The sequence below is a fragment of the Amblyraja radiata genome, chromosome 18 (assembly GCF_010909765.2).
Source record: "Amblyraja radiata isolate CabotCenter1 chromosome 18, sAmbRad1.1.pri, whole genome shotgun sequence".
Lineage (NCBI taxonomy): Eukaryota > Metazoa > Chordata > Chondrichthyes > Rajiformes > Rajidae > Amblyraja > Amblyraja radiata.
In genome coordinates this window covers 49,102,478-49,116,872 of record NC_045973.1, presented here as the reverse complement: position 1 = coordinate 49,116,872, position 14,395 = coordinate 49,102,478, and the positions used below count along the sequence as shown (strand labels likewise).

The 14,395-nt window shown below is 46.6% G+C and overlaps 1 protein-coding gene across 1 annotated transcript; it reads left to right on the top strand.

Moving 5' to 3' along the window:
- Positions 1 to 12,121: 12,121 nt before the first annotated feature.
- On the top strand, positions 12,122 to 13,099 carry LOC116983555 (GPI-linked NAD(P)(+)--arginine ADP-ribosyltransferase 1-like). The gene has a single exon (XM_033037342.1). The coding sequence runs from the start codon at positions 12,175 to 12,177 to the stop codon at positions 12,955 to 12,957; it is 783 nt and encodes a 260-aa protein (XP_032893233.1). The 5' UTR covers positions 12,122 to 12,174; the 3' UTR covers positions 12,958 to 13,099.
- Positions 13,100 to 14,395: the final 1,296 nt, after the last annotated feature.

Here is a 14,395-nt window from a genome sequence, read left to right as displayed (position 1 = left end):
GGATCGATGCATTGATGACACATTGTATAACTACTTGTTAACTATTGGCTGTTAACAAGTGCTACAGCAGTAGTTAACACATCGTTTGTGTCTGATGGCCGTGCAGCGGTTGTTATCCATCTTTGTTTTGTAAAACAATCTGTATGGCGAATGTTTTTTTAATCTTTCTTTAACGAAGCGAATTTGTATTTCCGTACGAAATACGGAAAATTAGCGTGGGGCACCCCTTTGGCACAGGGCCCAATTGGGGGAAATCGGTCCAATCGGCTTAAGGCCGGCCCTGGAGGCACCTAACCTTGGATAGGTTTGGAGAGTGGGCAGAGAAGTGGCAGATGGAATATAGTGTGAACTCATGCATTTTGGTAGTAGGAATAAAGGCGTAGATTGGGAGTGCTGGTGCAGGATTCACGAAAGGTTAAATGCAAGTAGAATCGGTAGAAATGATAGCAAATGCAATACTGGCATTTATTTCAAGGGCTTATATACAAAAACAGGGATGTAATGCTGAGGCTCTATAAGGTGCTGGTTAGGCCACATTTGGAATATTGTGAGCATATCCGGAGGAGGCGCTGTCCTGAACGGCTGCCTGTCTTGCAGCTGTCCGTTTTTTCCCCTTTTTTATTATTTTTAGTTCGTTAAGTGTACAGTCAGGGGGTCTAAATCTTTTATGTGTGGGGGGTGGTGGGGGGGAAGGGGGAAACTGCTTTTCTAAGTCCCTACCTGGTCGGAGGGGTTGCCTTCCTCCGAGCAGCGTCTTCGACCTGTCCTCGCGGCCTACCAGCGGGTCCTGGAGCGACGTTTCCCTGAGGGGACCTGGCCAGAACATCGGCGTTGGCGGCGGCGCAGAACGTCGGCGTTGGCGGCGGCGCAGAACATCGGCTTTGGCGGCAGTGCAGCGCTGGAGCGCTATTGCGGAGCGGGCGATGCCTTTCCTGGGTCGCCGCACTGGGACTCCAGTATGCTTGGTACCGCCGAGGAAAACATCGTGGAGCCGCGGTTCTGCGGAGCGGCCAGCTGCGACGTTGAACTTACATCTCGCCGAGATCACCAGTGTGCGGAGCTCCGTCCGGCGTGGTCTGTTGGCTTGGAAGCCGCAGGCTCCGGTGGGGAGGCGGCCGTTCCTGGCACCCCAAGCCGCTGGGGGTTCTCCCGACGCCGGAGTACCATCACCCGACGAGTACATCGGGCGCCGTGGCGGCGACTGTGGAGGCCTCAATAGGCCCGACTATGGGTGGACAAGAGGATGGGGACTGGACTTTGTGCCTTCCCCCACAGTGGGAATCACTGTGGGGGGATGTTTTGGTGTTGAATTTCTTTATGAATACTGTGTTGTATTTTTATTAGTGTGCTGCAACGACATCAGAATTTCCCCTGAATAAGGGGATTAATAAAGCATTTATCTATCTATCTATCTATCTATTTGTGGGCACCATATTTGAGGAAGGATGTGCTGGCTCTGGAGAGGGCCCAGGGGAGGTTTATAAGAATGATCATTCAGATAAGGAATGAGTAGGTTAACCTACAATAAGCGTTTGACTGCAATAGGCCTGTACTAGCTGGAGTTTAGAAGAATTAGGGGGAACCTAATTGAAAGATACAAAATACGGAAAAGCTTAGAGTAGATGTGGAAAGGATGTTTACACTTGTGGGAGAGTCTGGCACACAAAGTCTTGGCCTCAGAATTAAAGGGAGGTCTTTTAGGAAGGATGAGGAGGAAATGGAGAATGGTGAATCTGTGGAAGTCTTTGCCACAGGCTGTGGAGGCAAATTTAGTTGATATATTTAAGGCAGAGATAAATAGATTCTTGATTAGTTTGGGTGTGAGAGGTTATGGGGAGAAGCCAGGAGAATGGGGTTAGGAGGGAAAAATAGTTCAGCCGTGATTGAATAGCAGGGTAGACTTGATGGGCCCGATGGCCTAATTCTGCTCATATAGACAATAGTGAATAGGTGCAGGAGTAGGCCATTCGGCCCTTCGAGCCAGCCCCGTCATTCAATGTGATCATGGCTGATCATCCCCAATGACTTTCCCAACATCGGGAACATGTTTCCTGCCTCTAGCGTGTCCAAACCCTTAACAATCTTATATGTTTCAATAAGATATCCTCTCATCCTTCGAAATTCCAGAGTATACAAACCCAGCCGCTCCATTCTCTCAGCATATGACAGTCCCACCATCCTGTGAATTAACCTTGTAAACCTATGCTGCACTCCCTCAATAGCAAGAATGTCCTTCCTCAAATTAGTGGACCAAAACTGCACACAATACTCCAGGTGTGGTCTCACTAGGGCTCTGTACAACTGCAGAAGGACTTGTTTGCTCCTATACTCGACTCCTCGTGTTATAAAGGCCAACATGCCATTTGCTTTCTTCACTGCCTGCTGTACCTGCATGCTTACTTTCATAGACTGATGAACAAGGACCCTCAGATCCCGTTGTACTTCCCCTTTTCCCAACTTGACACCATTTAGAAAATAATCTGCCTTCCTGTTTTTGATACAAAAGTGGATAACCTCATATTTATCTGCATTAAACTTAATCTGCCATGCATCTGCCCACTCCACCAACCTGTCCAAGTCACCCTGCATTCTCATAGCATCCTCCTCACAGTTCACACTGCCACCCAGTTTTGTGTCATCTGCAAATTTGCTAATGTTACTTTGAATCCCTTCATCCAAATCATTGATGTATATTGTAAATAGCTGCGGTCCCAGCACCGAGCCTTGCGGTACCCCACTAGTCACTGCCTGCCAGTCTGAAAGGGGCCCGTTAATCCCTGCTCTTTGTTTCCTGTCTGCCAACCACTTCTCTATCCATGTCAGCACTCTGCCCCCAATACCATGTGCCCTAATTTTGCCCACTAATCTCCTATGTGGGACCTTATCAAATGCTTTCTGAAAGTCCATGTACATTACAACCACTGGCTCTCCCTTGTCCATTTTCCAAGTTACATCATCAAAAAATTCCAGAAGATTAGTCAAGCATGATTTCCCCTTCGTAATTCCATGTTGACTTGGACCGATCCTGTTACTGCTATCCAAATGTGCCGCTATCTCATCTTTTATAATTGCCACCAGCATCTTCCCCACCACCGATGTCAGGCTAACTGGTCTATAATACAATGGTTTCTCTCTCCCGCCTTTCTTAAAAAGTGGGATGACATTAGCTACCCTCCAATCCACAGGAACTGACCCTGAGTCAATAGAACATTGCAAAATTATCACCAATGCATCCACGATTTCTAGAGTCACTTCCTTAAGTACCCTGTGATGCAGACCATCAGGCCCTGGGGATTTATCAGCCTTCAGTCCCATCAGTCTATCCAACACCATTTCCTGCCTAATGTGGATTTCCTTCAGTTCCTCCGTCACCCCAGATCCTCTGGCCACTAGTACATCAGGAAGATTGTTTGTGTCCTCCTTAGTGAAGACGGATCCAAAGTACCTGTTCAACTCATCTGCCATTTCCTTGTTCCCCATAATAAATTCACCTTTTTCAGTCTTCAAGGGTCCAAATTTGGTCTTAACTAATTTTTCTCTCTTCACATACCTAAAGAAGCTTGTACTATCCTGCTTTATATTCTTGGCCAGCTTACCTTCGTACCTCATCTTTTCTCCCCGTATTGTCTTTTTAGTTATCTTCTGTTGCTCTTTAAACATTACCCAATCCCCTTGCTTCCCGTTCATCTTTGCTACGTTGTACTTCTTCTCTTTTATTTTTATACTTCCTTTGTCAGCCACGGTCGTCCCTTTCTCCCCTTGGAATCTTTCTTCCTCCTAGGAATGAACTGATCCTGCAACTTCTGTATTATTCCTAGTAATACCTGGTGCCAAGGTCTCGGACGTGTCTCAACGCATCCAAGATATCCTGAAATCAGAGGGAGAGGAGCCTGAGGTCGTGGTACATATTGGTACAAATGACATAGGTAAAAAAAGTGAAGAGGTCTTGAAGGGAGGATTTAGGGTGTTGGGAGGAGAGTTAAGGAAAAGGACCAAAAAGGTAACAATCTCAGGATTACTGCCTGTACCACGCGACAGTGAGAGTAAGAATGGAGCGAGGTGGAGGATAAATGCGTGGCTGAAAGACTGGTGCAGAGGGCAGGGATTCAAGTTTCTGGATCATTGGGACTTCCTTTGGGGAAGGTGGGACCTGTACAGAAAGGATGGGTTGCACTTGAACCCGAGGGGGACCAACATCCTGGCGGGGAAATTTGCAAAGGTCACTGGGGAGACTTTAAACTAGAATGGTTGGGGCGAGGGACTCAAATAGAGAAAGCTAGTAGACCGAATGGGAGGCAGGAAGCAGAAAAGGGAAGCACTCGGACACAAGAGGAGAAAGAAAAAAAAGGAAATAAACAGAAGAAGAGACGGGGGGTTTCTTAAATGTGCATATTTTAATGCTAGGAGCATTGTAAGAAAGGTGGATGAGCTTAGAGTCTGGATAGACACCTGGAAGTATGATGTTGTGGCGATCAGTGAAACATGGTTGCAGGAGGGCTGTGATTGGAAACTAAATATTCCAGGATTTCGTTGCTTCAGGTGTGATAGAATTGGAGGGGCAAGAGGTGGTGGTGTTGCATTGCTAGTCAGGGAAGATATTACAGCAGTGCTTTGGAAGGATAGATTGGAGGGCTCATCTAGGGAGGCTATTTGGGTGGAACTGAGAAGTGGGAAAGGTGTAGCAACACTTATAGGGGTGTATTATAGACCGCCAAATGGGGAACGAGAATTGGAAGAGCAAATATGTAAGGAGATAGCAGATATTAGTAGTAAGCACAAGGTAGTGATTGTGGGAGATTTCAACTTTCCACACATAGACTGGGAAACACATTCTGTAAATGGGCTGGATGGTTTGGAGTTTGTAAAATGTGTACAGGATAGTTTTTTGCAGCAATACATAGAGGTACCTACTAGAGGAGGGGCAGTGCTGGACCTCCTGTTAGGAAATGAGACGGGACAGGTGGCGGAGGTATGCGTTGGGGAGCACTTCGGGTCCAGTGATCACAATACCATTAGTTTCAATATAATTATGGAGAAGGTCAGAACTGGACCTAGGGTTGAGATTTTTGATTGGAGAAAGGCTAACTTTGATGAGATGCGAGATGATTTAAAAGGAGTGGACTGGGACATTTTGTTTTATGGGAAAGATGTAGAAGAGAAATGGTGGACATTTAAAGGGGAAATTTTAAGAGTACAGAATCTTTATGTTCCTGTTCGGTTGAAAGGAAACAGTAAAAATTGGAAAGAGCCCTGGTTTTCAAGGGAAATTGGACATCTTGTTCGGAAAAAGAGGGAGATCTACAATAATTATAGGCAGCATGAAGTAAATGAGGTGCTTGAGGAGTATAAGGAATGTAAAAAGAATCTTAAGAAAGAAATTAGAAAAGCTAAAAGAAGATATGAGGTTGCTTTGGCAAGTAAGGTGAAAGTAAATCCAAAGGGTTTCTACAGCTATATTAATAGCAAAAGGATAACGAGGGATAAAATTGGTCCATTGGAGAAACAGAGTGGGCAGCTATCTGCAGAGCCAAAAGAGATGGGGGAGATATTGAACAATTTCTTTTCTTCGGTATTCACCAAGGAGAAGGATATTGAATTATGTGAGGTAAGGGAAACTAGTAGAGTAGTTATGGATACTATGAGTTTCAAAGTAAAAGAAGTACTGACACTTTGAAAAATATAAAAGTGAATAAGTCTCCAGGTCCTGACAGGATATTCCCTAGGACATTGAGGGAAGTTAGTGTAGAAATAGCCGGGGCTATGACAGAAATATTTCAAATGTCATTAGAAACGGGAATAGTCCCCGAGGATTGGCGTACTGCGCATGTTGTTCCATTGTTTAAAAAGGGTTCTAAGAGTAAACCTAGCAATTATAGACCTGTTAGTTTGACTTCAGTGGTGGGCAAATTAATGGAAAAGATACTTAAAGATAATATATATAAGCATCTGGATAATCAGGGTCTGATTAGGAACAGTCAACATGGATTTGTGCCTGGAAGGTCATGTTTGACTAATCTTCTTGAATTTTTTGAAGAGGTTACTAGGGAAATTGACGAGGGTAAAGCAGTGGATGTTGTCTATATGGACTTTAGTAAGGCCTTTGACAAGGTTCCTCATGGAAGGTTGGTTAAGAAGGTTAAACTGTTGGGTATAAATGCAGGAATAGCAAGATGGATTCAGCAGTGGCTGAATGGGAGAAGCCAGATAATGGTGGATGGCTGTTTGTCGGGTTGGAGGCAGGTGACTAGTGGGGTGCCTCAGGGATCTGTGTTGGGTCCTTTGTTGTTTGTCATGTACATCAATGATCTGGATGAAGGGGTGGTAAATTGGATTAGTAAGTATGCAGATGATACCAAGATAGGGGGTGTTGTGGATAATGAAGAGGATTTCCAAAGTCTACAGAGTGATTTAGGCCATTTGGAAAAATGGGCTGAAAGATGGCAGATGGAGTTTAATGCTGATAAATGTGAGGTGTTACACCTTGGCAGGACAAATCAAAATAGGACGTACATGATAAATGGTAGGGAATTGAAGAATACAGTTGAACAGAGGGATCTGGGAATAACCGTGCATAGTTCCTTTAAGGTGGAATCTCATATAGATAGGGTGGTAAAGAAAGCTTTTGGTATGCTAGCCTTTATAAATCAGAGCATTGAGTATAGAAGCTGGGATGTAATGTTAAAATTGTACAAGGCATTGGTGAGACCAAATCTGGAGTATGGTGTACAATTTTGATCGCCCAATTATAGGAAGGATGTCAACAAAATAGAGAGAGTACAGAGGAGATTTACTAGAATGTTGCCTGGGTTTCAACAACTAAGTTACAGAGATAGGTTGAATAAGTTAGGTCTTTATTCTCTGGAGCGCAGAAGGTTAAGGGGGGACTTGATAGAGGTCTTTAAAATGATGAGAGGGATAGGCAGAGTTGATGTGATCAAGCTTTTCCCTTTGAGAATAGGGAAGATTCAAACCAGAGGACATGACTTCAGAATTAAGGGACAGAAGTTTAGGGGTAACATGAGGGGGAACTTCTTTACTCAGAGAGTGGTAGCGGTGTGGAATGAGCTTCCAGTGGAAGTGGTGGCGGCAGGTTCGTTGGTATCATTTAAGAATAAATTGGATAGGCATATGGATGAGAAGGGAATGGAGGGTTATGGTATGAGTGCAGGCAGGTGGGACTAAGGAAAAAAAATTGTTCGGCGCGGACTTGTAGGGCCGAGATGGCCTGTTTCCGTGCTGTAATTGTTATATGGTTATATGGTTGTTGTTAATCCACTGTCATCCCTGCTAGTGTATCTTTCCAGTCAACTTTGGCCAGCTCCTCCCTCATGGCCCCATAGTCCCCTTTATTCAACTGCACTACTGAGACCCCCGATCTACCCTTCTCCCTCTCCAATTATAGATTAAACCTGACCATGTTATGGTCACTGGCTCCTAATGGCTCATTAACCTCGAGGTCCTTTATCAAATCCCGTTCATTACATAACACTAAATCCAGAATTGCCTTCTCCCTGGTAGGCTCCAATACAAGCTGTTCTAAGAATCCATCACTCTACAAACTCTTTTTCTTGGGGTCCAGTACCAACCTGATTTTCCCAGTCTACCTGCATGTTGAAATCTCAAATAACAACCGTAACATTACTTTTACTACATGCCAATTTTAACTCCTGAATCAACTTGCACCCTATGGGGGCCTGTAGATAAGTCCCATTAGGGCTTTTTTACCCTTACAATTCATTAGTTCTATCCATACTGACTCAACATCTCTTGTTTCAATGTCACCCCTTGCAAGGGACTGAATTTCATTCCTCACCAACAGGGCTACTCTGCCCACCTGTCTGTCTTTTCGATAGGATGTATATCTTTGAATATTCAGTTCCCAGCCCTTGCCCTCTTGCAGCCATGTCTCTGTATCTGTTATGATCTTATGAACCATGCCCACTTCGCCACCGTATCTGTGCCGAATTTTTAGGGAAGGCAGAAATATGGGTTAGGTGCAAGTGGATTTCAGTTTAACTTGATATCATGTTCAGCACGATCTGTGTGGGCCGAATGGCCTTAGTCTGCAACCGTACTGTCCTGTTAGCTGTAAACCCGACGATCATTAGTCCATAGATAAATAGCGAAGTTCCACCGAATAATATTCCGCGAAAATCAAGTTGAAGTCACTTAATTACGAAACAAGGAACAGAGTTGTTTCAGTCTTAGTGGATTTAGCGTGTGACGCGGCGCCGTTTCCCGGCGGTGGGGGTTCTTGCCCGAATATAGGCGAGCGCTCGGACACCGGACTTCCAGAGGCATCGCTCAATCAACACAGAACAGAGGAAGATGTGGCCATTGCCGTTGCTTTTACTTCTTCTAGCCTGCTCTTGCTGTAAGTATCTACCGTCGCCAACTGGAGGTTGTCATCGAGTCACAGAGTGATACAGCATGAAGCAGGCTTACCGAGTTGCCCACACCGGCCAACACAAATCAGCTATACTAGTCCCACCTGCCCGCGTTTGGCCAATTTCCCCCCAACCTGTCCTATCCATATACTTGTCTGTTTCTTGGATGTTGGGATAGTCCCTGCCTCAACCAGCTGCTCTGGCAACTTGGTCCATTCACCTATCTACCACCCTCTGTGTTTCCACGCTACATCACTCTATGACACTATACACTTGCATCATATCTCTCTCCGTCTCATCCCCACCCACGTCGCAGAACCAGCTTCAAAGTCGTCTTGTTGAGTCTCATTGCCTGTAACTCGTTTTCACCGAGCTCGCAGCTAACGATGGCCTGGGTCCCGGATCATCGCTACTTTTTTGCAATTCTTTCATTCATTTGTTCTATTTCTCTCGTTTCCTTTCCCCCTGACTCAGTCTGAAGAATGGCCCGAAACGTCACCTATTACTTTTCTCATTTTCACCTATTCTTTCCAGAACAAGGGGTCACAGTTTAAGGATAAGGGGGAAAACTTTTAGGACCGAGATGAGGAAAACATTTTTCACACAGAGAGTGGTGAATCGCTGGAATTCTCTGCCACAGAATGTAGTTGAGGCCAGTTCATTGGCTATATTTAAGAGGGAGTTAGATGTGGCCCTTGTGGCAAAAGGGATCAGGGGGTATGGAGAGAATGCAGGTACAGGATACTGAGTTGGATGATCAGCCATGATCATATTAAATGGCGGTGCAGGCTCGAAGGGCCGAATGGCCTACTCCTGCACCTATTTTCTATGTTTCTATGTCTCTATGTTTCTCCATAGATGCTGACCGACCTGCTGAGTTACTGCTGCCTTTTGTTTCTTTATTTGGACCTCATTGAAATGTACCGAATAGAGAAAGGCCTGGATAGAGTGGAAGTGGATAGGATGTCTCGGACCTGGGGGCGCAGCCTCTGAATTAAAGGACGTACCTTTAGAAAGGAGATGAGGAGGACTTTCTTAGCCAGAGCGGAGAGGGTCAGTGAAATTAATTGCCACAGACGGCAGTGGAGGCAAAGTCATTGGGTATTTTAAAAGTGGAGATTGACAGGTTCTTGATTAATGAGGCGTCAAGTTGGGGGGAGAGAAGGCAGGATATGGTTCAAAAGGAAAGATGGACCAGTCATGGTTGAATGGAGGAGTAGACTCCGTGGGCCGAATGGCCTAATTCTCTTCCTATGACTTATTAACTTATTAGTTCTGACCTCCGATTGCTCCGGTTTTAGTAAGAGAGAGGATGGGAGAGAATGGGGGGGGGGGGGGTGAAAAGAAAAGGCGAGAAGGGACAGAGACGGAGAAGTCAGAGTGTGATTCAAACTGGCAGAGAAAAGGGGATAGATTGGCAGCGAGATAGGGAATATCAGAGGGATTCACACAGAGACATAGTCAGCCAGCGTGGAAACAGGCCCTTCGGCCCAACTTGCCCACCATGACCAACATGCCCGTCTACGCTAGCCCCACTTTCCCCCGTTTGCCCCATATCCAGCACATGAATGGGAAAGGTTTAGAGGAATATGAACCAAATGGGACATTTTGGTCAGATGGATGATCTTGGTCAGAATGGACCGTTTCATTGTTGTACAACATCTCTCTCCATCCCTCTCACATCCTAGTTTTCCTATCTTGATTAAATCTGACCTTTGTACGAATCGTTGTCCGCTTCCCCGAGCTAACAATGATAGCTCTACATTGTCCTTCATCCGCCTCCCCATTGATCTCTCGTTTTCACACCTTCTCTGGGTCCACCAATCTTTCCCTCTCCCCTGACTCTCCGTCTGAAGAAGGGTCTCGACCCGAAACGTCATCCATTCCTTCTCTCCAGAGATGCTGCCTGCCCCGCTGCTCCAGCATTTTGTGTCTATATTCTGCATTATGACACTTACCCAGTTTCTTTAGATATGAAATAAGCTATTCGGCCCACTGAGTCCGCATGGACATTAACATGAAACTAAGGACATTTTTTAAAAACATTTACACCAAGCCAATTAACCGACAAAGTTGCGCGTCTGTGAAATGTGGGAGGAAACCGAGGTTCGTGAGAAAACCCACGCAAGTCACGGGGAGAACGTACAGGACCCGTAGTCAGGATCGAACCCGGGTCTCTGGTGCTGTCAGCATTGCAAAGCAGCAATTCTACCGCTGTTTCTCGCATAGACCACGGTTGTCCAATTTCCGCGCTTGGCCCCAAATGAAGTGCATTGGTTGCGAAACTTAGCTATTCCTGGAAGTTCCAATCTTGTGAAACCGTTTCGCAAATGGGCTCCGCCGCTGTGTACCCGACCCCTTCCTAACCTCGTATCTTTACTTTCCATCTGAATATAATTCAGCTAGTTCCTTTCTGCAAGATCTTGATTTAACCCTTGCCCCTGACACAGCACAAGCTATATAACAGCCCTCAGTCATAGCTGATACAGACTTAGTGCTGGAGTAACTCTCTCAGCGGGTCAGGCAGTGACCTTTTCATCACAGTATATGCAAGAAGATTGTTGTAACCCTTTAGATTATGGGCTCCATGTTATAGGAAATATGTTGCCAAGGGTACAGTGACGATTTACGAGGATGTTGCCAGGAAGACTTATGAGGATGTTGCCAAAAATCTAAGCCCAGGGGCCACTTTTTCCCCCAGGAAAGATGGTGGGTGTATGGAACGAGATGCAGGGGAGGGAGATGAGGCAGGGACTGTCCCAACGTTTGAGAAACAGTTAGACAAGTACGTGATTAGGGCAGGTTTGGAGGGGTATAGGCCAAATGCTGCAAGTGGGACAAGTGTAGCTGGGACATGTGGGCAGATGTGGGTAAGCTGGTTGGAAGGGCCAGTCTCCACGCTGCTTGACTCGTCGACTCTGTCACTCCATTGGGTTTCATTTGACTTGCCCGCGTTGTGGCAGAATATGGAGTCATACCGTATCGAAACGGGCCCTTTGGCCCAACTTGTCCATGCATTTACACTAGTCCCACTTGCCGGCGTTTACCCATATCTCTCTAAGCCTGTCCTATGCATCTATCTGTCCAATTGCTTTTTAGACGTTGCGATAGCTCCTGCCTCAACTACCTTCTCTGGCAGCTCGTTCCATAAACCCACCATCTTTTTTGTGTAAACGTGAGCCCTCAGATCCCTGTACCCCCCCCCCCCCCCCCCCCCCCCCCCCCCCCCCCCCAACGCCCCCCCCCCCCCCCCTCCCCCCACCCCGCCTTAAACCTTTTCTCTCTGGTTATCGATCCCCTTACTCTGGGCACGAGACCCTGTGCGTCTACCCGACCTGTCCTTCTCACGATTTTATACAGCTCACAAAGATTACCCCTCATCCTCCAGCACTCCAGGGAATAGAGTCCCTGCCTGCTCAACCTTTCCCTTTAGCTCAGACCCTCGAGTTCTGGCAACATCTTTATAAACCCTCTCCGCACCCTTTCCAACTTAACACCATCTTTCCTATAATATGGTGACCAGGCCCATTGACCGCCTTCTAAGACAATGCATTTCACAGATTCACCATCTTCTGACTAAACAAATTCCTCATCATCTTCCTAAAGGAACGCCCTTTAATTCTGAGGCTATGACCTCTGGTTCTAGACTCTCTAACTAGCGTAAACACCCTCTCCACATCCACTCTATCCAAGGTGTCTCTAATCAAACTATTTCCGTTCCGTCCTAGGTCCGCCGACCCCAGCCTTGAGTGCCGCGATTCCTGCGAATGGCACCATTATATTGGACATGATGGAGCACTCTGCTGCTTATATCTTCAACCAGAGTGAAGTATCCGACGAGCTGGCTGTCGGCTACCTTCAGGTGGAGAAAGGCAAGTCGCCACTTCTCGCCCAGACGTGGGATGCAGCAGTAATGTTCCGGAGGAACACCTCCAGGCTGAGACATATCCAGGTACCAGACGGACTTAGAGAAGAACATGTGTTGGCTGTCATTGCCTATACTGTACATAGCGGCCTCTTCAGCAAGTTCAACGAAGCGCTGAGACAGTACGGGACTTGCGACTCGCTCTACGCCAAGATGTTCCCTTTTAAAAGTTTCCATTACCTTCTCTCCATTGCGCTCGAGCGAATTGGAAAGAACAGCAGGGCGGAGCCAGTCACCACCTACAGAGGGATGCAGATGCAGGCTGTGGCACAGCCGGGACACAACATGAAATTTGGATACTTCGCATCTTCCTCTCTCAAGTCGAACATCGCCCATATGTTCGGTAATAAAACACTATTGATCATAAGATCGCGGATGGGCGTCAATATCGCCAAATACTCGGCTTTCGAGGGTGAGGAAGAGGTGCTGATCCCTCCCTATGAGGTCTTCAATATCACGGAGTACCGCCCACGTACTGACGGGGTTAATGTTTCACTTGACGCAGTTGTGAAGAGCAATGGGATACATGTCAGAGTGGAGCGGGGCCCGGGCTGCGAGATGCGGGTGACGAGGAGCGCTGCCACCGCTATATCCGCTCTGGGGCTGTACTGTGCCCTGGCGCTACTGGCTTCCACTTTCATGTGAGGACACTGAATCAAACGGAAGCGAAACAGGCCACTCGGCCCGTCTTGTGCAAGATGCCCTGTTTGCTTGCCACATTTTGTCTCTGTCACACTCAACCTTTCAGATCCATGTAACTGTCCGAATGTATTTTAGCAATGAGAGAAAGGGGAAGGTGGATGTGGGGAGGGGAGCGAGAGAAGGAGAGGGGGAGGGGAGGACGAGGGAAGGGAGAGAGAGAGAGCGGGGAGGAAGGGGTAGAGAGGAAGGCAGAAAGTGTGAGGGAGCGAGGGAAGGAGAGAGGGAGCGGAAAGAAAAGGAGGGAGGGAGAGTGAGGGAGAGAGATGGGAAGGAGAGAGGGGAGAGAGGTGAAAAGGGAGAGAGAGAGGGAGGGAAGGACGGAGGAAGGGGGAGAGAGGGAGGGAGGGAGGAAGGGAGAGAGAGAGAGAGAGAGAGAGAGGAGTAAGGGAGGGAGAAAGACAGTGAGGGAGAGAGGGAGGGCGTGCCACGTGCAGGAAATGGTTTTCACTTCCTCCCCACCCATTGTTTCAACATTCAACTGCCTCGGGCATTTCCACCCTGAATTTCTGACCGAGTTGAAGTTTCACTCCAAGAGTGTTTTATTGTAACATGTCCCTGATGGAACAATGAAATTGTGACTTGCAGCAACACAACGGAATATGTAAACATAGTACACTGTAAACAATATAATAAACGAGACAAGGTTCAGTGTGTAAATATGCACATATAGTTTTAGTTTGGTTCATGTTGATTCTGGTGATGAACGTTGATGTTAATTTAGTTTAAAGGTAAAGCGCGGAAACAGGCCCTTCGGCCCACCGAGTCCGCGCGGACCAGCGATTCCCGTACACGAACACGGGACAACACTAGGGACATTTTACATTTATACCAAGCCAATTAACCTCCAAACCTGCACGTCTTTGAAGTGTGGGAGGAAACTGGAGCACCTGCAGAAAACTGTCTGATACGGGTGAAATTATCATTTCAACTTTGGAGGTAGACAAATGCTGGAGGAACCCAGCGGGTGAGGCATTGGCAGCATCTACATAGAGAGGGAATAGACGACGTTTCGGGTCGAGACAATTCTTCTGACCCTTTTTGAACTTTGAAATGTCTGACGGTCCAATGCGGAGATGTTTGAATTGATCGAGGCTCTGGATGTTGAAGCTACCGCCGGGCGATGGCAGATGTTACCTCTCCCTTCATATTACCGAGACCAAATGCTTTCTTCAGGTAATAAAGCAATTATATTAACTAATTGAAACACTCCATTTTTACAGTTGACAATTGGGGGGAAAATGTTTAATACATCCAAGAATACAAAGCTTTTGGTTGCCTATAATGCAAATCATTTATATATTGCTTGGTTTTAATAGCTTGGTTTCTATACTACAGCATGAAAGTGTCCTGTCCTATATTATGTTGTCCAGCATGTTGTCCA